A 23,267-nucleotide genomic window follows, 5' to 3' on the forward strand; every position below is an offset into this window, starting at 1 on the left:
TAAGGGGAAATGTGTGTGCATCTTATGGAATGAATGCAGGCTGCGCAGCTATCCCAGAAGCCAGAACAGCAAGAGGGATTGCTGCTTTCACTGCGCAGTGATCCCTCCTGCTGTTCTGGCTTCTGAGATTCAGAAATTTTTTTCTTGTTTTCCTCCTCCAAAAACTAGGTGCGTCTTGTGGTCTGGTGCGTCTTATAGAGCGAAAAATACGGTATTTCATCTCTCTCTCTCTCTCTTTCTCATTGGAATCTATCTTTTATACTTCCAACCCATACATTCTAAGACCATTTTGTGATATCTGAGAATGGTGAATCCATGTTTTCTATGGTTAGGATGAACAACCGTAGAATAGCAGTACGGTACATCCACCAACTTGGTTTCAATATCTTTTGATGCAATTGATATTCAAAATAAGCTTCATTTTGCAAGCTGAAAACATGCAAAAAGAAAGAGGCCGAGAAGCAAGGCCCACAGCCATTGGGCAAGTTGCTCTTCTTGACTAAGGTGGTTTCAAAACCTACATAATATTACTAGCATCAATTCTGTCCAATCTGTTGGAGCTCGACAGAAGGCAGCCAACAGTCCACTGGCAGATCAACAGTCATTTCCTATTGGACCAGCCATAAGAAGAATGTTCCCACGCATCATTTTCTTCTTGACTTTTGGCTCACTGACTTCCTCTTGGGGCTCTGGCGAGGATCTCATTGCAAGCCATGAGGACTTTCCAGCTCTCTCTCACACCATTTCTAGTTAGAGTTTATTTCCCGATGTCGTGCGTATACGTGGTCACACACGAGTCTATTGTGCATAAGGGGGATGCCTGTCAGGTATAATTTAGCTCAGATTCCTGCATTGCAGGGGGTTGCATTAAGTAACCCTCAGGGTACTCTCCAACTCTATGATTCTTGATTGACTTGGGTCTGATCCAGCACCACTAGGCAAGAATATATACTCAGGATCGCGTGACCTTAATTAGCGATGCCTTAACTATTCCAAGAGCCTGAAACTACACTTTCATTCTTGTAAATTAAGCGCACATCTGGTGGGCCCACAGAGATCCCTTAAAAAAAATGTAGAGCACCCAAGACTTGCAAGAAATAGCATTCTTCTACTTTACTTGACACCTTCTCTCCTTTTCATAACAGACATTATCTTCATATTTATTTCACAAATGACAGTATGCGAAACTGATATGTAACCCAAAGAAATGTGAAGAAGCATTATTATTTCAGGGAAAGAAGCATATATGTGGATCAGAAAGCATGTTTACCACAGAAATAACATTTTTAATGAGCAACATTCACCTTTGCCACATGACCAGGTTAACACCAGCTAATTTTATTTTTAAGTCGGTTACTTTAGCATCTCATTTACTAAGCCTAATGCCAATTAAAACTCCGCTGGAACAGGTAGAGATGGTGGTGCATTGTTAATATTTCACACAGGAATGTGAATCTGTGTTTAACCAACTAGGGTGAGCTTTGTGAGAGAGCTCTTACTGCCGTTATTGTGGAGGAGAAAGTGGCAAGATAAAAACTGCTGTCACAGTGTGTGTTGTAGAGACAGCTGAAGCACATCGACGGCTTTCACAATTGGAGGCGTTGGTTTGCCAATAGCTACAACAAAAGCCCTTTTAAAAAGCACAGGGGACTGAATTCTCCAGTGCGATGCAACAGATCCATAGCAATTTCTTAGCCCAGTTCCATGGATTTTAGAGAGTACGGTTTTGGAACCAGGCGACATACGGCAACTCAGATGTTTACGTTTTAAGCCACTTTTCACCCCTAACGTGGGCTGCTGAAGTAGATCACGTAAAGCCCCAAGCCAAAGCACAACCAAGTAACCAAAGTTATAGTTAAAACTAAAAACTTAAAACCGGAGGCTTGCATCCAGTGCAGTGTTAAGTAAGCATAAGGATTCCTGCTGGTTCTATGGGATTCCTACCCCCTTCTCCCTGACACAGGACTCCAGCATCTGTCCGGGGGTTTCTCCCAACCACCCAGAGCAGATTTTTGGAGGGTTTGGGTGGGGAGGGGGTGAAGTCCTGTTGTGCAAGCAGGAATTATTGTGCTGATGGGACGCTGACGTGGCACCACATTAGATACACGACCAAAAGGACACAGTTAAAACAGCTGTAGATTAGAAGCCACATGGAATAAATATGCTTTCATTGCCCACCTAAAGCCCATCAAGGATGGCACTTGACTTGGCTCCTTTGGGAGGGAAGTCCAGCATAATCTAGCTTGTAGCCAGGGGTGAAAAGAGCTCTCCTCCTTCCCACCCCATTTAAACGCCCAGGTAAAGATGAGTTGCCCTTTAATGCCTCGCCCCAATAAAGAAAAGCCTAAAACCTGTTTTTTCATCACCATGGGCTCATAGGAATTGGGCTACAAACCAGCTCTTCCCTGTGCAGAGGATTGGTGTTGGATTTTTTGAAAGTTCTCTCTAATCATATAACAATTTGTGAATTGCTAATTGATCTTCCATAAGTTTTCCCATTGGGCCATGACTATTGAATGGCCAAAATCTTGTGACCACCAGGTGAGAGGGTTAGTTAAGGGGGGGAGGAGGAGGAGGGAAGAGAACAGTGTGCTCCTTCTTCCTGTGAGTTCTCTTGGTGCTCAGTAAGCGCAGTTAATAGGCATGGTCTTTGCTGGGCACATTCAGAGATCCAGACCCATACAGGATGATGCTAGCAGCTTGCAAGTCCCAGGTAAGAATCACCACCAGATACTGTGGGTCCAGCACAAAGACCATTACCTGATCTATGTTTTCCTATTCCCTCCCCAATCCTCTCCTAGCTTCCACCATGGCATCCCACTGCTGAACAGGTAAACTCCATCTACTGGAAAGCCCTATGTTTGTCTGACTTAAGGTAGAAGTTCTATATGATTCCAGTGACTCATTCATGCAAGCTAGACTGGTTCAGGAGCGGGCAACCCGTGCCACAAGCAGGCCCCACATTAGGGACTTGTCCTAATAACTTTGGCATGTAAGTCAATTTAGTCAATGGTCTGTTTGACATGTAACGCTAGACCATGGTTTAGTGCTGCAAGACATGAGCCTTGGCCGGCCCTGAACAGTTTGATCCCGGCTTGATTGAACAAAATAAAACAAATATCGAAGCAAAAGCTCTCTGTTCACCAGAGGAGGGTGTAGGGAAAGAGGAAAATATTCTTTCCCATTAAGTACTAAACAATGGTTTATTATTATGGGCAGCCTAGGCCAGTAGGGTTGCCATATTTCAAAAAGTAAAAATCCGGGCAGAAAATAAATTGGACGTTTTTGAGCTATTTCTGAGGAATATCAGCAAAAACGACACTGCTGACATGGGCTGCCATACGTCCGGATTTTCCTATACATTTAGCTGATTTCCACCTGGACGCTGCTTGCGGGTGCAATATTCTGGATATGTTTCTGTAAATTCCAGACATATGGCAACCTTATAGGCCAGTGACTTAGATAGTATTAAGTGCTACTTTATTACCTAACATATATACTTCATAGAAGCCTGTTACTAGGTATAGAGGCTATTTGTAGGAAAAAAACAACAGGAACTGAACTTGCACTTATTTTGGAACAAACCCATTCACTTCAATGTCAACTCAACTGGCATACTTGCAACTTTTTTTCTGGTCATAGCAGCAATACTCCTTGGTTGCCAACACAAATAAAAGTCACAGCTGTTGATTCCAGAAAAGTTACGGTATAACAAACTCTGAGGAAGCCCAACAACCAATATTATTATATCGAAGCGCAGTGCTTTCTGTTTCTCTTGTATTCAGCTTATCCAGTCAAACCATTTCTTCAAAAAACTTTTCACGAGGTCTTGCTTACTAATTTGAGCAAGTGCATGATTATGCAGAAATGACGTTATGAGAGGCTAACATTCAAAATAAAAAAATAGGCATGGAAAAGAAAGAAATAAGCAGATTGTGTCCCTCAGTTTATCTCCTGTCTCCTGAAAAAGATGTGCCTGTTTTTACAGACTCATTTACGCGGTGCTTTGGAATGTCTTTCTGATTTCAGTGTTGCGGGGCTGACTTTACCTTGTAGTCACAAGGTGGACGATAACGATGTTTTTCTTTCCCTTTCTTGCCTACATACATTTCCTCATCTGAAAAGACTCCATGAGAGGAGTTGACTCCTGGTGCCTTCTCATGGGCTTCTATTTAAGCATGGGAAGTTGGAGAGGGAGCCGAGATCAGTGTCCTTGCTGATTTTCTTTAAGGAAAACCTTTCCTTTTGCCTTAAAACCCCCCACAAAACTTTATGCACCGATTTCTTTGGCAAGGAAAGAGAATTCACTCAAAAAAACCCAACAACCATGAGCAGCATGGTAGACAGCCTCCCCAGCTCCCTGTGATTCTAGGAAAGTCCAGCTGAGGGCACCATGGGGTTTTCTGGAAGCTTGGACACCCTAGGAAAGCTGAAGAAGAGCAAAGACCACCAGAGAGACGATTTGTAGAATGAAAGGGCAATCATAAACCCCATCCACGTCCCCCCTTGCAAACTACCTAAAATAATTTATCCAAATCTCTCTGATAGTTTTTGGATGCATCCTCCCCCTCATCAACTGAAGGAGAATGGTTAAAAATTGGAAAAAATCCAAGTCTTCCTAGTCTGCGGACTCAATTGAGCTCTGTGATGACAGAGCCCAAAATCTTTGTTGAAGCATTGGGGATGATCCAGTGAATTATTAGATGTGTACTGTACAGAAAAACAACAGCAGCTTAACTTTCCCCACTACTGGATGCCATGTTGAATGCCTGGTTTTTGTTTTTTTAAAATACATTTTAGCACAGAATCAGGACTGTGTGCTCAGTACATCGCAGGAGCGAGTGCTATGGATCTGGCCCAACGCCCACTGAAATCTCTATCAAGGTTCCTATCTAAGTTTTAAACATTTGGAGAGAGAGAAATCACAGTGCAAACAGGCAGAAAGCCTAAGAAATGAACCATATGCTTGCAGATCCCGCTGCAACACCAAACTGATGCAGAAGTTGCTAATATGTCTCTGGTACTTTGTAAAAATGCCAGCTGGAGGGATGGAGTTGTTCCCCCCTCCCTTTCTACCTCTGCAAGGCACCGTAGCTTTCGCAAATAAATAAATAAACCGTTCTTTCACACATACTAACACTTAGCTTATTAAAACAGATGATACTTTTCAAAAATAATTTTAGAACCGTTCAGAAGTGTCTGTAAGGAAAGGGACTGAGTGCTAAAGTCAAGCTCCTTCCGAGCAGTCAAGCTAACAGACGACAAACGACGACACGACATACCCACGTCGGAGAGTCTTGCAAAGCGAGACCTTCCGCAAAGTACCGCGAGCGAAGTGTCACCGCAAAGGCTGTGAATCGCTGTTGTGAAAACATTTGCGGCAACTTGCATAATTAAACGAAACTGCCAGAAAAGCTTTCTAAAATGCTGTGGAGATGGAACATAAATAAAGATGCACCGCCGTGGCAAATGGTAAGGCGAATTCAGACCCAGGGCAGGAACTGACCATAGTGAACTGCAGAAGGAAGGCAGACTTCTCCAGCAGTCTGAGGGGAGGCTGCTAGAGGAGTCTGGGCTTATCCAGACTGATGTGCTCAGTGCTCTAAATACACATAGAATGGGATTGTGATATTTCTAGCTGCTGAGAGCAAGTGACTTATGAGTTCCTTGTTGTGTATGTATGTTGCGGTCCTGGAATATATTTAATAGGGCTAGTTCTGGAGTTGCTTCTATTGCCTGTTTTGTTATTCTGGAGATTTCATGGAGTGAACATAGACCACTGGTACCAAAATGTATGGGAAACTACCCTATTGTCAGGGACCATGCTGAGGAGGACTGCACTGAGGAAGAATGGTGGGAGCCACCCCCTCCCCCTGAATCTATCAGGAGCAGGAAGACAGTATAGATTTGGAACAGTGGTTTGCAGAGGGGCATAGTTCAGAAGGCAGAAGCTGGGGAATACTGGATAGGGAACAGCTAGCAGAAGAAACACTAGAAGAGAGAGAGAGTTAACAGATTCACAGTTTCTGGACAGCATTCACCTCCCCTTCTCCAAAGACATGAAGAGCTCAGAATGTGTTATAACAGAAAGCACAGAAGGTACAACATCAGATTACAAGATGTAGGAGTGATGTAGATTAATAGGGACGGAGTGGGGGAGCGAGCCTTAATTGGGAGCACCGCCATTTCTAGGTAGACGTGTTCTTTTATCTCTCACTGTGATTATTAAAGAATCTAACTGGTAAGACATTCCTTTCGTTTGATCTTTTTATTTACTGCCACGGGGGAGGAAGCTGATTCCCTGAAGCCTGACACCTATAGAAAAGTTAACCAACAAACGTAGACTAGCACACAGACAAGCCTTCATCCCGATATGGTTCCTCTTTATCACATATGGTTCCTCTTTATCACATACACAGCACTACGAGACAACCTATCCCCCCCCAAGAGCACACAAATCAATCTAGCTAACCAGACCCAACAACCTAGCTCCCCCCTGCAAACAAGCCATACTGCAATCAGCTGAACGCAACCAACCAAGCTCTGGACCCCCAATCTCTTGCAATATCAATATAAATATATATAAAAACAAAGGACCTACTCGCATGATGCTGACACAAACCCCGATGCTAACACTAGGCAACAGAGGAAAATAACATCTTTCCCTCCTCTTTTCCCTCAGCTGAAAGATGTCTATGACCAAAGTGTCTCTCACTAAATGTAAATGAACTGTGAAAAAGACTCCATCACTTCAAAGTGGAGGTGACAGATGATACCTTTCCCTGTTTATCTGTTTTGTAACCCTCAAAAAAACCTTAATAAAAATTATTTTTTAAAAAAAATCGGGATCACAGCTCTCCGTGGGGGGGAGAGTCAAGGGGCTGAAGTTTGCAACACTCTGAGGAAATAGATCACTCAGAAGAACGGTCTGGTCTGTACAGACCAGTGCAAGTGTATATGTTTAGATCGTCCAAAAGCCTGCTCATTTATTTATGCTTTTTAAAAATTTGCATACTGGCTTGCATCCGAAAATCACAGGGCAGTTTACAGAGCTCTACAATGAAAGTGTGTGTCTGTGGCCACTTTGCATTAGGAGGACAACAATGCAAAGACAGAGCAGGAGGGATGGAGAACAAGGCAGAGAACGTTGAGAATGAAAGGTGGACTCATGCTTGGGAGTTTTATCTTTGTGTGAGCACTCGTGACATCCAGGAGGGACGCCCATCAATAGAAATGCAAAGTGGAAGTCTGAAGTGTGAGTGAGGGTCCTCTCTCAACTGTTATCTAGGTAAAGGTAAAGGGACCCCAGACCTTTAGGTCCAGTCGTGGCCGACTCTGGGGTTGCGGTGCTCATCTCACTTTATTGGGCGAAGAAGCCGGCGTACAGCTTCCGGGTCATGTGGCCAGCATGACTAAGCCACTTCTGGCAAACCAGAGCAGCGCACGGAAATGCTGTTTACCTTCCCACAGGAGCAGTACCTGTTTTTCTACTTGCACTTTGCGTGCTTTCGAACTGCTAGGTTGGCAGGAGCAGGGACCGAGCAACGGGAGCTCACCCTGTTGTGGGGATTCGAACTGCTGACTTTCTGATCGGCAAGCCCTAGGCTCTGTGGTTTAACCCACAGTGCCACCCGCGTCCCTCAACTGTTAGCTAGTTGCGGCCAAACTCTCAGACTACAGCAAAGGGAGATAGGCAAGCACAGGAAGAATCTGTTGGCTCTGCTGAGTCACCAGCAACTTCTTTCTCTTCTTCTTCTTCTTCTTCTTCTTCTTCTTCTTCTTCTTCTTCTTCTTCTTCTTCACGAAATGTTGCCCTTCCAGCCAGCCATTGCAAGAACTAAGAACTAGCCCACGAGTTAGTTTCCTGCATCCTCATCCCATTTCCTTATGTGTCGTGGTTTTTAGATTTTGAGCCTGAGGGCAGGGACCGCCTTAATTTTATTTGCAAGCCAATCAGGGGACAGTTTGTCAGCTGAAGATTTGGGGGGGGGGCAAAGAAGCTCTGAATAAACATACACATTGGAGCTTGTGCAAAGCACACAGTTTAGGAGAGATTGGGAGGAGATGACGAACAAACTGAGAATAATTCCTGTATATCCCATCTAAAAGATATTTCATCTAAAGCCCCACATACAGGATATCTGGCCATGTATTATTAGAAGGGGACTATTGACAGTTGATAGAGAGAAAAGCAGAATGGATTTGCTCTGCTTGGACCAGCATAGGATATAGCAACCAGTTATGTGAACCACTGTGATAATTTCATCTATTTAAGATCAGAGTGCAGAGGATTCACCAAAACATAACATCCCATCATCACCATCACCATCAGGAAAAGCAATATTTCAGAGTTCCCAAGACCCTCTACTTTATGGCAGCTCTTTTTTTTAAAAAAAAAGATAGGGTGAAGTTACAATGACAGCATAGCCCTAGTATCTTTATATTGACTTATTTGTCAACCAGTATGCCTCTTGGGTATAGAATAGTTAAGGCCAGTTTGTGAATGCGGCAATAACCAACAAAAACAAGCATCTTGCTCTGTAGTTGCAGCCCGAAAGAGCAGCTCGTAATATTCAGACAGACCACTTAGGATTCAGACAGCTACTTATACTTACATCAAACAGTTTTTCTATGTACATTTCTTCATTGACCTTATCGCGAAGTATGTCTTGGTTCTGACGAACAAACGTTATGTAAGTGTCTGCTAGATCCATCCCCGGTTTCTGTGAGAGGGGGAGAGAAAGAAAGATTGGGGGCAGGGGCAGGAGGAAAGACCACAGAGGTATAACTTGCACTGTGTGATAAATCTTATTCTTCAGATAAACACACATTTATACTACTACTACTACTACTACTACTACTACTACTAATAATAATAATAATAATAAAACATGCACATATGCACATCATTTTGTCTCATCCAAAATCCGTATCAGATTTGACAAAAATTTACAGCAGGTCTGGAATTTAAATTTGGTGAACGTGGAGTCCGGTTCTTCTAACAGAAGCAGACTCTGGTCTGTTTTCAAAGAGCTTTCCTCCCCACCCCCACCTCCCCAATATATACAGAAATGCATGTTTCAAGTGTCACTGATATATATTTTCTTTCCAGATGTGTATTTTGCAGGTGCTGACACACAGAGGCAACCATACGGAAAGAAAAAGAAAAACATAGCAGTGCACGGTAGTGAGAGGAAAATGCCATAATTTGATTGTGAATGAAAAGGCTTCTATAAATACCATGAGACGTTTCATGCGCAATACTATGAAATATATATATATATTAAAGTCCATTATATTTACTCATCCATACATACACAGTTGTGGTCTGCAGTCTGGATGTATAGTAGCATAGCATGGATATGAAAACAAAAGATGGATACATTACAAGTCAAGAAAACACACGGTACTTTTTACTGTTCTTCCCTCCTTCCCTGCCCCGCCCCAGGTTGGTCTTGGAATCAACCCAAGTTTGAGACTGAGGAATTCACATAACATAGTTTGGAGGAGAAACTTTAGGCGAATTCAACAGGCTTTCATTATGTCTTCACTTGCCTGATCTGAAAAGTTTCAAAGTGTTGGCAGGATGAAGACCCTAGGGCAGAGGTTTTCAATCTTTTTGAGTTCACGGCTCCCTTGACCAATGACATTCTTTCCTCAGCACCCCTGACGCGCTCAGGAGCCCAGTTAGGTCACCCCTTGCCTGCAAAGCTGGCAGCCTCATAGAATGGCAATGGTGCCCACCTGAGAGGTGCTGGAACTGAGTTCCTGTGAGCTCTGGCTGAAAAAGCCATTATTATTATTATTATTATTATTATTATTATTATTATTATTATTCCACCATTCCTTCTGAAAGAGTCCAGTGCGTCAAACACATTCACAACAAGCTATTTTTAAAGAAGTATTCTAAAAACAGTTACAGTTAAAACACCTCTAAAACAGTTAAAATGGTCTAAAAAATGTTCTCTCATTCAATCATCTCAAGGTTGCCAAGAGATGCCTGGATAAACAGGAATGTTTTCAAATTCCTTCTGAAAAGCAGTAATCATGAGACAAGGTGGGTGTATCACACCTTAAATGGTTAAAAGATCAGTGAAGGCGGCGAAGGTCCTCTGTGAGTGCCTGGAGGTGGTTGGAGGATGGATGGCTGCTAACAGATTGAGGCTGAATCCTGACAAGACAGAAATACTGTTTTGGGGGGACAGGGGGTGGGTGGGTATGGAGGACTCCCTGGTCCTGAATGTGGTAACTGTGCCCCTGAAGGACCAAGTAGGAGTCATTTTGGACTCACAGCTGTCCATGGAGGTGCAGGTTAATTCTGTGTCCAGGGCAGCTGTCTACCAGCTACATCTAGTATGCAGGCTGAGACCCTACCTGCCCACGGACTATCTCGCCAGAGTGGTTATCTCCGCTTGGACTACTGCAATGCTCTCTACGTGGGGCTACCTTTGAAGGTGGCCCAGAAACTGCAACTAATCCAGGATGCGGCAGCTAGACTGGTGACTGGCAGTGGCTGCTGAGATCACATAACACCGGTCCAGAAAGACCTACATTGGCTCCCAGTATGTTTCCGAGCAGAATTCAAAGTGTTGGTGCTGACCTTTAAAGCCATAAACAGCCTTGGCCCATTTGAACAAGCATCTCCACCTCCATCATTCTGCTCGGACACTGAGGTCCAGCTCCGAGGGCCTTTTGGTGGTTCCCTCGCTGTGAAGAAACCAAGTTACAGGGAACCAGGCAGAGGGCCTTCTCAGTAGTGGCACCTGCCATGTGGAACGCCCTCCCATCAGATGTCAAGGAAATAAACAACTGCTGTATCTGACTTTTAGAAGACATCTGAAGGCAGCCCTGTATAGGGAAGTTTTTTAATGTTTGATGTTTTGTCTATATTTAATATTATTATTATGTTGTTGTTGTTGGTGGTGGTGGTCTTTGCAGTTGTTCCTCTTTCCAATTATGTTTTTAACTATGTTAATGCTTAAGTCAGCATTGATCTTAACTATTAACTCTGATTAACAGGGTGTGCTGGGAAGCTTTAGTGCGAATACTGGTTAGCTTTAGCCATGGTTTTATGTTTTGATGTAACCATAATTAACACCAGTTGGGGGGAAGCCAGGGAGAGGAGAGGTGAGGGGATCTTATAGCTTACTCTCTTAACCATGACTAAAGGAATCAGGAACATTGTGTGTTCAACACTTTTACTAAGGTCCCGATTTCAGCACATCAGAAAAACCCCCACCAAATTATGTCACAACCTCTTTTGAGAGGAGGACAATGGCACTTTTTGTGCTTTGTACAGAACGTGGCGTATCTAATAAGTGTCGTTTTTGCATTAAAATAGCTCAAAAATGTTTTTTTAATCTTAATTTGCCTAAGAAGCTCAAGAACTTTGGCCAAAAAAAAGCTCAACAACTTCTCTGTCCAGGTTTTCACTGTTCGAAATGTGGCAACCCTCACTTAAACTGAAGGTGTAGTAGTATTTCAACATTATGTATGTTACAGCAATGTTTTCAGGGGATTTCACAAGGAGGAAAAATGAAACCAAATTGTGATCAACATCACAAATGAAATGAGTTTGGAAGCTAGTATTATGTTGAGGAGCAATTCTTCCCAACAAATTGCTCTTTAATATCTTTAGTGAAACATGCAAATTTGGTTTCAAGTGAGTTGTTGTTGTTTTTTCTTTAAAAAAAGAGATAGCCTGAAAGCAGTCGGTTCTTGGGGGGGGGGGGGGAATTCCCATTAGCAATCTTTCTCCCTTTTTCTTGGAAATGTTTACCTAATTTGTGACATATGGGAATTTCACACCTAGTGAATATATTTTCATGTAGCTTGTAGCATGAGACTCTAATCATTAGAAGAATATACACAAGAATGATAACTGTAACAGCTGGTGACATTTACCAATTAGAATTACAGTTCTTTAAAACACTATCTTTCCCCCCCCCCTCCAGTGTACACAGGGTAATTATCTCTGATAAATTGCTGGAAAAAAATCTTAATTTTCCTTTTAAATAGTTTTACTCACTGTCTATACATGCCTCGATAAACACGAATGATTCTCCAAAGAACTACAGTGGTTAAGTTCTCCTTTATAAAGCTAATGAAGCTGGATTAAACAGCTAATTAAGAGCCATTAAAACTCCCTTTTATGAAAATTTACTTAGGGAGTGCATTTTAAACAAAAAGATCTACGGCACTTTCAAATATTTAAGATACACTACCTAAGTCACTGGAAACTTTTTAAAGGCACTATTTGAAATGAGCTTCTCAAACAGAGCCTTTTGACTTGCAAGTCTAAGATCTGACAAGCTGCTTTGTTAACCGGCACAGGATTATTTATTTCAGAATTAAGGAGACAAAATATATTTCTGCAGCCATGTCAGCATAAAGGGATTTATAGTTATTGAGCAAAACTGGAAAAATGGAATGGAGAAACTGAGAACAGATTTGTGAGTGTGCCTGTCTGCAAGTTAGTGGGTTGTCCGCTTACAGACTGGAGTTCTCACAAAGGGAGTGCAAATACAGAATCCAAAGGTCACTATTGCAGTAGTTTTCAACCAGTATGCCGTGGCACCCTGGGGTGCCTCAAATGAAGGTCAGGGGTGCTGCTGTTCCTCTTTCCTTCCTCTGATGCCCTCCTGCGTCTCTGCCTCCTAAAGAGAGAGGAGAGGAGGCTGAGGGAACACTCCACAAAGGAGGGTGTTTGTAAAGGGGTGAGGGGCTGCCAGCTCTGCAGGCAAGGGGTGACAAAACTGGGCTCCTGTGCCCCACAGGGGTGCTGCGGAAAGAATGTAGCTGGTCAAGGGAGCCGTGGACTCAAAAACCTTGAAAACCTCTGCACTATTGGCATACTTTGCCCACTCTGTGGTGCTGCAATGCCTTACATTGCTCTGCAAGACCAGGAATTTTGTGACCAACAGCATGTTGTGACTTCACTTCCTGTTGAACATGTTGTGACCTCACTTCCCATTGACCATTTTGTGACATCACTTCCTGTTGAACATCAAGTGCTTGGTGGAGACTTATTAAATTTCACGCAGGCATTTTCGGCAAGCCTTTTCTTCATTTTACAGTTAATTTCAACTTATTTTATCCTCTTTTTTTTTTGATAACCTGATCAACAATTCTTAAAAGCTGTGGTGTTAAGCAATAAGTGGAAATTCAGTATTAGACTCAGAACAGACCCACTGGAATGAATGGATCTAACTTAGTCACGCTCATAACTTTCAGCAGGTCAACTCTGAGTTAAAGTCAGCTCAGTACCACCCACAATGGTTGAAATGAAATAAATAACACATCGCGCTGGGTGACAGCACTGCTACATCAGCAACAGCCATCGCCCCAAAATACCGCACCACAACCCAAGGAAAACACATAGCTGGACAGAAGCTGCTGATAAGGGGAAGGTCATCACTCACCTGCCAGCATTATAAGCCTGTACTGTTATTTCGTAGGAACCATTTGCAATGGAATATTAAACAAGAGGAAGTAGAAGCAGCCATCTCAGGCAACAGAGGCAGCGCTGCCGCTAGAGAAGTACTGCTGGTGCTGCAGAGTCACCGACTCTTTGGCTTCCCAGGTAAGGGTGGCATAGCATAGTGGCATGTTCCTGTTTTGCCTCAGGCGGTAAAATGGGATGCACCACTCCTGAGAAGCAGGAAGAGCTGAACCAGGTTGCCAAAACTCTGTCAGCTCAAGCTGGGCCTACAACCTTGCACATACCACCAAGGTAGACTATGTGAATAATTATTATTCATTGAATTTACTGTATTTTTCACTCCATAGGATGCACCCGACCATAGGATGCACCTTGTTTTAGAGGGGGAGAACAAGAAAAAAAATTCTCCCCCTCTCTGCTCAGCGCCCCTTCAGCGAAGTGGCAGCAGAAATGGAGCCCCTTCCATTTCTCCTCCAGCTTCGCTGAAGGGGCGCTGCGCAGCTCTCCCTCTCTGCTGAAGCCAGGAGAGTCTTGTTCTCCTGGCTTCAGCAAAAGGAACCTGAAGCCTTCAGAGTGCAGCGCGAGTTCCCGCTGAGCTCCAAAGGCTTCAGGCAGCTATCCCTGACCCCTCTCGCTCTCCAGACTTCAGCGAAAGCAACGCGTAGCCTCCGGAGCACGGAGGGAGCGCTCCCTCTGCACTTCGGAGGCTTCGCGTTGCTATCGCTGAAGCCAAGGAGCCTGCATTCGCTCCATAGGACGCACACATATTTCCCCTTCATTTTTGGAGGGGGGGGGGAAGTGTGTCCTATAGAGCGAAAAATACGGTATATACCGCCTCATACCTGGAGGTTGAATAGCTTCTAGTACTAGTTGGTAGGGCAGGGCTAGGCAGCACAGATTTCCAATGCTGGGGTCGCTGCCAGTTACTGTGAGAGGCAAGGCAACGGGGAGATTGGCATAGTGGGGAAGCAGTGGCCTAAGAAGCGAATTGACTCTCCCACTGCACCTGCAACCCTCTCAACCTCCCCAGTGCCTCACCTCTGTTGGTAATTGGCAGTGATCCTGAAGCTGGGAGCTCTACACCATCTTATCCCTGCCAGCCACAGAGAACCCAGCTTAAAGTCATTCTTTTATAGAGCAATTTGTTACTGACACTCGGTGTATCATGAAAGGTTTGAAGATGCGGGAAGCATCAAACTCTGCTCTGTGATTCTTTAGGATTAGATGGCAGTGAGGAAGGGACAGTGGAAAGTAAATTTGGTTCAGCAAATGTCTGACAAATTGCTTAAAAAAGACACGGTGGATCAATTGTCCGGTTTCAAGGGAGAAAAGGTACGTTGGTCTGCCTGTTATTTTTTGGTAGAATATAGACATCTTTTTACCACAGTCAACAATGCGCAAAGGTAATCTGGAAGCAGAATCCCAGGAAATGAAGCATGGTAACAGGGTTAGTGTGTCACTGTAACACATGTAACCAAATACCACGGCAAGAGAGAAAAGGGAAAGAGTTTAAAACAAGCGAGTAAACTACAGCAGATTCTTTTCCTGGGGGTTAATCACTTGTTAACCTGGTAGGATGAAGATGATTTAAAAAGAGAGAGAGAGAGAGAGAAATTCCTTGCTAATTATATGCTTCTGCCAATGATCTTCCTGTGGCTTCACCTAATCCTGCAGGTGCAGGTCATGTCTCTCCATTCACTGGTAGGAGGGTCCCGTGCCTGGTAAAAACCTCTGTTCCCCACAGGGGTCCCCCCCTCCCAGCCACAGATGCAAATACAGAAGAGCAGGCCAAACCTTTCAACTGAGTGTTAACAGTGTACCAGGAGGAGGGAGAAACACAGAACTGTCAGGATGCCTTCTTAACAAAAAAAGAGGGCATTCTTCATCATCATCATCTTTTTTTTTTAAAGATCCAAAGTGTAAGAATTCTTTGCAACCTAAAAAATCTACATTATAATTCATTAAGCGGAGCAAGAGCCTATATTGAAAGAAAAACAAGGCAGCTAAACAAAGCCAAGCCGTTGCAGGTGAAAGGGCTGGGGATATTACTGATGTCTTAACAATCTGTCAGAATCTTAACCAACAGCAATAGTGATAAAAGTAACAATTGCAAGCACGGCTTGGCTGCATTTGGGTTAGTCAGATAACTTAATGGCTTGCCATAACCTCACTGAAAATCCAGTTATGTATGCAAATACTGGGATGTTTATCCTCACTTGTGGAACTCAAAGGAAAATGTTATGCAGATAAAGGATACACGCAACATGATCGTCTTTCTGCAGGGCAGGACTTACAGTAATCCAAAAGCTGTATCGTGATATTGGTTTCATAATTTTTGACCTGGCAATATATTGTGAATCATGATGTGTGTGTGTGTGTGCTATGCAAAAATTACAATGTGGGAAAAACCGTGAAGCCAGCCAATGCCTCTACATAGCTCCATCCTTATTTCAGACATTGTGATATATCAGCATATCCCAATGTTTAGCTGGTGATATATCACGAAGCTGAAAACCAGGTATCGCCCAGCTCTAGTGTACTCCCAGATTTTGCATTAGGTCAGCTTTAAGCATTGAAAGAAAGCAGGTAAGCTTAGAATTTTCTCAGAGGGGAAAAATGACTGATAATTGAAAGGGAAAGGTGGTTTAGAACAGGATAGCATTCTGTCTTGCTTTTTTCCAGTGTTTGAAAGAAATTAGGTTTAGGCTTGAATAACCTGACAAACCTGAGCAACAACGGCTGGAGCGTCTGAGGTGCGCAAGAAAGATATTCACGGACAAAGGATATAATTTTCAAAGCATCCGCCCAAATGAGCTAAGCCTTGGAGAACTACTTCCCAATGACAAGACGTCCCCCGTGAAATAGTTCCTAGGTTACAATCCTCACTCCTCCGCAGCTGAAAAAGTACACTGAGAGTAACCTTCCTTAACTTTGCTTTGAGAGTTAGCTGCTGCTTAAGGGAAATGAAACCCCCTCTAGGGGCAAGATGTATCTGTTTAAATACTTTGTTGTAAAGCTATAATGAACCGCTAAAGGAAAGCATAATGATAACACATGAAAAAGTACACATTGTGGAAAGCGACAAAATTTACAAAACTAGTACTGGGGAGGAAAGGCTACTTACAGGAACGTCCACGTATTTTGCAGCTGCTTTCACCTTCAGAGAAATAAAAAGCAAGAAACAAAACCTGTAACTAACCACTGTTAGCCCGGAGTGGACTTTAAGAAAGCAATTGTTACAAGAGCTGGAATACTTACAGTGAATGAAAGGATTGAAGAGAAGAAAGTGCCTTCATCATACCTTGATAATTTAGACAGCACACCTTCCAGCACTGAAATGAACTACATTAAGAGGCAGCGTGTAAATATTGATAATGCTGTTGTAAAACTCCTAAGGCTGAGGAGGGGAAGGATTTTTCTCCTGTGGCTGCTACTATGCAACCAAATACTGCAATTGGCAATTCCTTAGCTAGATCTATGCTACATAAAAGGGTGCTCAGTCTATCCAGCAATCTAGAATATACAAATTTATGTTGTGGAAGGATACAAATTGATGGACTACTACTTCCCCACCACAGCTACTGTAACCGGAACATTCAATTTAAATAACAAAGTATTGGGATCTAAAGATTCAATGATATTATTTCTCATCTGAGTGTCCTTCTGGCTCCTTATTGCTTGTGGGCTTTGCGGCAATTGTAACATTTCACTTGAAGGGAATGCCCAGTCAGAATTCACCCAGATGCTTTTAAGAAGAAAAAACAGCTGGGGAGGGAAAGGTTAAGCAGAGCCTAACCCATCCCCGCCAGTTCAAAACGGTGACATCCCTCAGTCCTTTTCATTTAAAAATCAAGGAGGTTGGGAGGCTGCTTATGCGTAAGGCCACGTTTGGCCCTCTGTTATGAATCACAAGAAAGCTTCCCAGAAATAAGCGTATTGTGTCATTTCTTTCTTGGCGTTACTCAAACACCAGCCAGGGAGCTGAAAAGCCACTTCCGTTGGCCATTAATGAGAACCTGCACCCTAAAAAACTAAGAACTCCAATTCCTAATCATTCATACTTTGGAAGTCACATCACAAGAAGCATGAGGCAGAATGAGAACCCTATCACGTTATACGAGACCAGACATTAATTTAAAAATAAAATAAAGCTATGCACACCAATCTATGCTATAGCTGTATTAGCTGTCACATTACTGCAACTTGTACTTCCAGGCGAATAGGCCTTATGACAAACCTATCAAATGTTTTAAAGAGCAATTGCTTGCCGTCCAGATGACTCTCATTCCTAGAACATCAGAGCACCACTTTGTGAGTGAGAGGACAGGCCAAAATTCCCCCTGGCATGCTGTTAATGGCCACTCTAACAGTGTCACAACAGTGTCACATTCCTTATTCCTTGTAAGGATCTGAGACGCTCACCCAGGCTCCTAATGGCTTGAAGGAGTTACGGTAGTATACTGCACTCGTCCAATCTTTAACCTGTTCTATTTCCAGCATATCTATTTGTAAGACCATTAGTCTTACATCATCATCTAGACATGTCTCATTACACCAAGAAGTGATCTCCGCTGTGTTTCGAATATAAGGAAGGGCCCCACTTCAATTGATGGCACCCGTTCTCTGCCTTCCTATTACCGCAACACTGAATAGCTTCTATTTAAGTTTATTAGTTTTATTTCATAAAATTTATACACCGCTGAATCCCATCAAAGCAGCTTATCTGCTCAATTCGCTGTAGTCATCTCAATCAGGGTGCCAAATTATAGTTAATATGGTTCTCCAATGACCCCACTGCTGGAAGGTGGTCAGTTTTAGAGCTAGACCTGGAAAACACAGGTTCAGATAACTGCGGGATCAACCTGCATTTTGCCACAGGTAAACTGGGGTTGTAGCCGCTAAAAACTTAAGGCATGATGAGAAAGCATGTCCAAACATTTTGGGATATTTGGTGAACACAAAGCAGGGAGCCAATTAATTGACTTGGGCAAGTCCGTGTTTTAGCCTGATAAGGTGTGAAGAAAAAGTAAGCTAACTCCACACAAAGCATTCTGAGCACCTATGTGACAAATATTTGGAATCACAATGTAGTCAATATAATACTCAAAATCCAAATTTGACTAAAATCTAAGGTTAATTTTGATGCTATCTGCCCATGTTAGTGTCTAGAGGCCTCTGTGACTTAAAGGGCACAACAATGGACCATTTAAACGAAGCTTGTGGACCACAGTTTGGGACCCCTGCCTTTGTCCATGAAATTACTTGTGGATAGCACTTTTTTGTACGTAAGAATCTCCAGTTTGGAGCTTGTAGTTTCAAATGTTGGAATCCCTCCACATCCATTGTGTTACTAGACCATGGAGGGATACTAGAGTCGAACTGGGAAAAGGCAGGTGCAATTGTACCACTGTTTATTATTCTTTGGGCCAAGCTGAGGCTGAAAATCCTGCCATTCCCACTGGTACTGTACCTCACAACCCACCCTGTTCATGAAAGTGCATTTTCTTCTCTGTAAGGTTTTATGTTACTTTATTTGAAACATTCTCAGACCAAGGTAATTATTTCAAGATTTCCCTTTATAGAAGGAGAAATGCCAAGAAGCAACACTGAAAATAAGGGCGGCCTAAAAGAAGAGTTAAACAAAAAGCCTTTCAGGGCCTTTCTATGTAAGATCAATGTCAAAATTAAAATGGGCTTTAAAAGCCTTTGAAAAATCTGGAGAACACACTTGCTTCACGTGCATCATGAAACAAGCAAGAAAACAACGATGCACCTAATTAAAGCTAATCTTAATGTAGTACAAATGTGGTCATGGTTGATGCCAGTAATTAATGAAGGTACTGTAGTATGAAGCACAAAAGAAATATACCCGATTAATAGACGCTGCATAGGAATCCTTGATCAAATAGGGTTCTAATTTAAATCTGTAAACATCGTGATGAACTGACCTGGTGTTAGTCACTAAGCCTATTTTCCTCTAAAAATGCAACGGGAAAAATACCAAACATCTCATTGTAGAAAGCAGGCATTGTAGAAAAAAAAAAGACACAGTGCAGTTCAGCTACGGTGAATACATTTACCTTTGAAACAAGAAGTGAAATTACTTCCTTCACCGTTTCTTCAATCAAGTCATCTATTTTTGAATGGTATTGTTGCTGCGTTTTAGGAGACAAAAGCAGCGTTAGTGTGTTATATGAACACAACACTTTTGCCATAAGTCATACATAGAACAAAGAGTCTAAATCTGACAGATCAGATTTGCTCAAAATTATCATTTTGAACCTCCAATGAACAAAACCTTGAAAATGATCCACCCTGTCAGTACTTTCTTACACTCTGTGTTGAAAATTTTCCCATGTACGCTGTTGAGTTAAGCAGCTAATAGGGTTATTATTTAGCCGCACTGAGGTCTTATTCTTATTCAGGCAAAGGAATGTGAAAGATACTTTTTGTCTCTCTGTAATTAAGGTGGTTGTGGGTCTTCCCTCTTCCTCAGCTCAAAGGTTTGGTTTAGCTGAAGAAGCAAGATGATTCCCCCCCCCAATAAAGCACTTTATATCTAACCATTCTCATTCATAAGTTATGGCCTCTAGAAATAAAATGAGAGGCCAATTGTTAAATATTAAAAAAGAGCTCTTTTATCCATGAAGTGAACTGCAGTTTATACAACTCCCGCATAATCTGTTCAGACAAGGGCAAAAAATAAAATTCCATCAGGAAACCTGAAGAGATGGTAATAAATTACCAGGCCACAAAAGGCATAACAACAAAATCAGCTGTTATTCTCCATCTTCTTGCTTCTGCCTTTTCTTCCACTAATGAAAATGCCATCTCTTTAAAGAAGCCCACTTTAAATTAAACCTGAAAGACTTTCGTACCCTGTTTCGGCGATAAATAGAGCAGACTTCCATCCTGCAGTTAGCAGGAGAAAAGGCTCCTTTTCTATTCTCAAAGTACATCCATTAAAAAAGGAAGAAGTAATTCTCCTTTCAGAACATTTGTTCCAGGGAGAAGAATGCCCCGCCAACCACTTCACAAAAAAAATATGACTTGTAAAGACTAACCCTATCTTGATAGTTCAAGGCTACCTGAAACAGCAAGAGCATAATGCTCAGAGTAAAAGCACCAAAATCAATATAAACATTAGGCTAACTTGGCAGGAGCCCATTGAATAGTTTTCTAAAATTTAGCTTTTTGAAGGCTATTTGCCTCCTTTCCCTCCCCCCTCCCAAAGTTTCCACACAGATGTACTTAATAAATCCCAGGAGAGCTGCCCTTTTGTCAAGCAACTGCCCACTGTGATCAGATTAATGAAGCAAACATTTTGTATACAAGTAAATGGATGCAGATACACATGTAATGTTGGGAAGTGCCAATTGCCGCTTTTATAAAAGGGACTGTAATGTAGTCCACAGTTGCCCATTCTCAAGTCCCACGGAAATCCAAGGCACAGCCATCAGGATAACCGTGAGCAAGCTTGTAATCACAGTAAATTAGTCTTCTGCAGCCAGAGAGAGTCACATGCAAGGAAGAAAAGAGCTTGCGATTCAGTTTGCGAGCATGAGAATTTCTCGGGCTTCAGGAAACCGTCTTAAAATGAAAAATGGTTGAATGAGGCTATTTGGGGGATCATAATTTAGCGCCGATACCTGGTGCTCACGATCATGTATCTTCTCCAGGGATTATTTTACATGTTAAAGCCCCCCCCAATGCTTAGCCCATTTGCAGGTGAGTTAAGGAATGCCACTACCTGATGTGTTTTTTGAAGATATCTTGGGTGTTTGGGTCTCCTTTGATTATAAAGGAATTAAAAGAGAGCTTTGATGAACCCAGTTTAGGTATGAGAGAGAATTGACAACGCTCATATGCACAATGGCAGGAAGCTCATTTATGTGATGCTGAATGAGATCAAGCGTGGGGGAGAAAGGCCTTAGCAGTCAGTAACAAGTGGCCAAAAGAAAAAAAAGGGACAGTAGTGGTGGGCTTTTGCTTGAAGGAAGCAAAGGAGAAGGGATTGGTGGGCTTTCCTTGAACCACCTTAAGCGCAAGGCATGGTTGAGATGAGCTTGGGTGTATTTCCTCTGTTTTCTTTTGCTGTATTTCAAAACTGTGATTACAAACACTGGGATGTTTTAAATAAGTATGGCTTTTGCTTTCTGCAAAAAAATAATAATTATGGAAACATCTCCAAAGAACGGGCATGCTTTTGTGCCACACAATTTCAGTAAGGCGTTGAATAGGTGACACACCTTTGCCTGTAGAAATTGAGATATTAAACTATTTGGGAGTTTAAATGCTCATTTTCCCACTGGTATTTTAAAATGTATTTTTTATATTTTATGTAGACTGTTTAAGAGTTTTTGATGAGCAAGTGGTACATAAAGCCCGTTAAATAAATGAATGGATGGATGAAATGCTGATATGCATGGCAACTCTATTCACTTTTCCTTTTGCAGTGGCTTTTGGTTTGCACGTGCATCAGTGCACACATACGTCTTTGGTGCCAAGCCTCAAGTTCTAAGGGGGAAATGATGCTTTGACTTCTTCAAACGTAACCATTTCCAAAATCTCAACATGTGAAAATGAGTTGAAGCTTCCTTTGGCTCTTTTTACAACCGTTACGGTTTTGATCTAGGGCAGGAGTGGCTAACCTTCCTCAACTCGGGCCCACACTGAAAGTTGGCCATGCCTCAATGGGGCACATGCCAGAGGTGGGTGTGGCCAACACACACCTGTGCATGTGCACACATACTGACTCACTTCCCAAACCTACAGCACCCACAAGCACACCCACACGCTACCCTCACTCTGTGATTAAGGGGAAGGAGGGCAGGAAATACCTTCTCTTGATCTTCAGCAAGCCCCACTGGGATCAGCTGCACTAAGGAGTCCCCCATGGAGACCTCCCAAGTTCAGCTGAAGGAGGTAAGCACTGTTTGCGAGCCCTGCTCTGTCTGTTCACAGGTGCAATTTAAATCAAAGGGGCTTGCTAACCTCCAACCAGTAAACTGATGCTGACAGCAAGTCCCTTTTGATCTCTGACAAGTGGGTGGCCCTGTTACTTGCCAAAGTTGGCCTGCAGCAGGTGGCGGAATAAGAGATCTGGCCAGCTGGTCATATCTGGTTCCCTTGCATTTGGGTGACTGGATACATAAGGGGACAGGGCTGCCGTCCTTCAACATTTGTGTGGAAATGGGCTTCTCCATTCTTGCGCCATAAGCTGCCAAATTCCCTCTCACGCACAACTACTGAAGGACCTGCCATTCTTATTTCTATGTAGAATCAAAGAATCATAGTATTGTAGAGTTGGAAGGGCCACCTGGTCCAACCTCCTGCAATGCAGGAATCTCAGCTGAAGCTTCCACAACAGATGGCCACCCAACCTCTGCTTAAAAACCTCCAAGGAAGGAGAGTCCACAACCTGCCAAGGGAGAGCCTTCCACTGTCTAACAGCTCTTACTGTCAGAATTTCTTCCTGATGTTTAGTCAGAATCTCCTTGAATCTTGAAGATATATCTGGCAAATATGGAACACATACAGACTCTCTTGCTTGGGGACTTACATTTTGGACTAGTGGTGTTACTACTCTCGCCACACTGTTCACAACAAGCAATGGACACGTAAACACTTTTGAAGACAGAAAGAAATTCTAAAACAAAATCAACTTACCCACTGATTAGCAAACTGGGCCATGTGACAGAAAGGCCCCCAAAAACCAGAGAGTGGGGGAAAATGGGAAAAATAATCATTACAAAATAGTATGAGAAATAAATAGACTTAATGAAATGATATGGATCAACAGAGAATATGAAAATATTGTAATGCT

General features: G+C 42.7%; 1 protein-coding gene across 18 annotated transcripts in view; it reads right to left on the reverse strand.

Moving 5' to 3' along the window:
• Positions 1-23,267, reverse strand: part of CADPS2 (calcium dependent secretion activator 2) — a 333,758-nt gene that overhangs the window by 26,614 nt on the left and 283,877 nt on the right. For 6 of the 18 annotated variants that reach the window (XR_014555332.1, XR_014555334.1, XM_083698926.1 and 3 more), the window contains 4 exons: positions 19,522-19,596; positions 16,700-16,783; positions 16,566-16,598; positions 8,616-8,723 (listed from right to left, as the gene is read on the reverse strand). Coding sequence is in view for 14 of the 18 variants with exons in the window: in XM_083698926.1 (XP_083555052.1) it covers positions 8,616-8,723; positions 16,566-16,598; positions 16,700-16,783; positions 19,522-19,596 (300 nt within the window). In the remaining 4 variants the exon portion in view is untranslated. Of the gene's footprint in view, positions 1-8,615; positions 8,724-9,317; positions 9,336-16,565; positions 16,599-16,699; positions 16,784-19,521; positions 19,597-23,110; positions 23,126-23,267 lie in introns of all 18 variants that reach the window. The other 12 variants (XM_083698922.1, XM_083698929.1, XM_083698933.1 and 9 more) reach the window with 3 other exon arrangements.

Source organism: Podarcis gaigeae (genome assembly GCF_964106915.1).
Source record: "Podarcis gaigeae genome assembly, chromosome: 10".
Taxonomy (NCBI): domain Eukaryota; kingdom Metazoa; phylum Chordata; class Lepidosauria; order Squamata; family Lacertidae; genus Podarcis; species Podarcis gaigeae.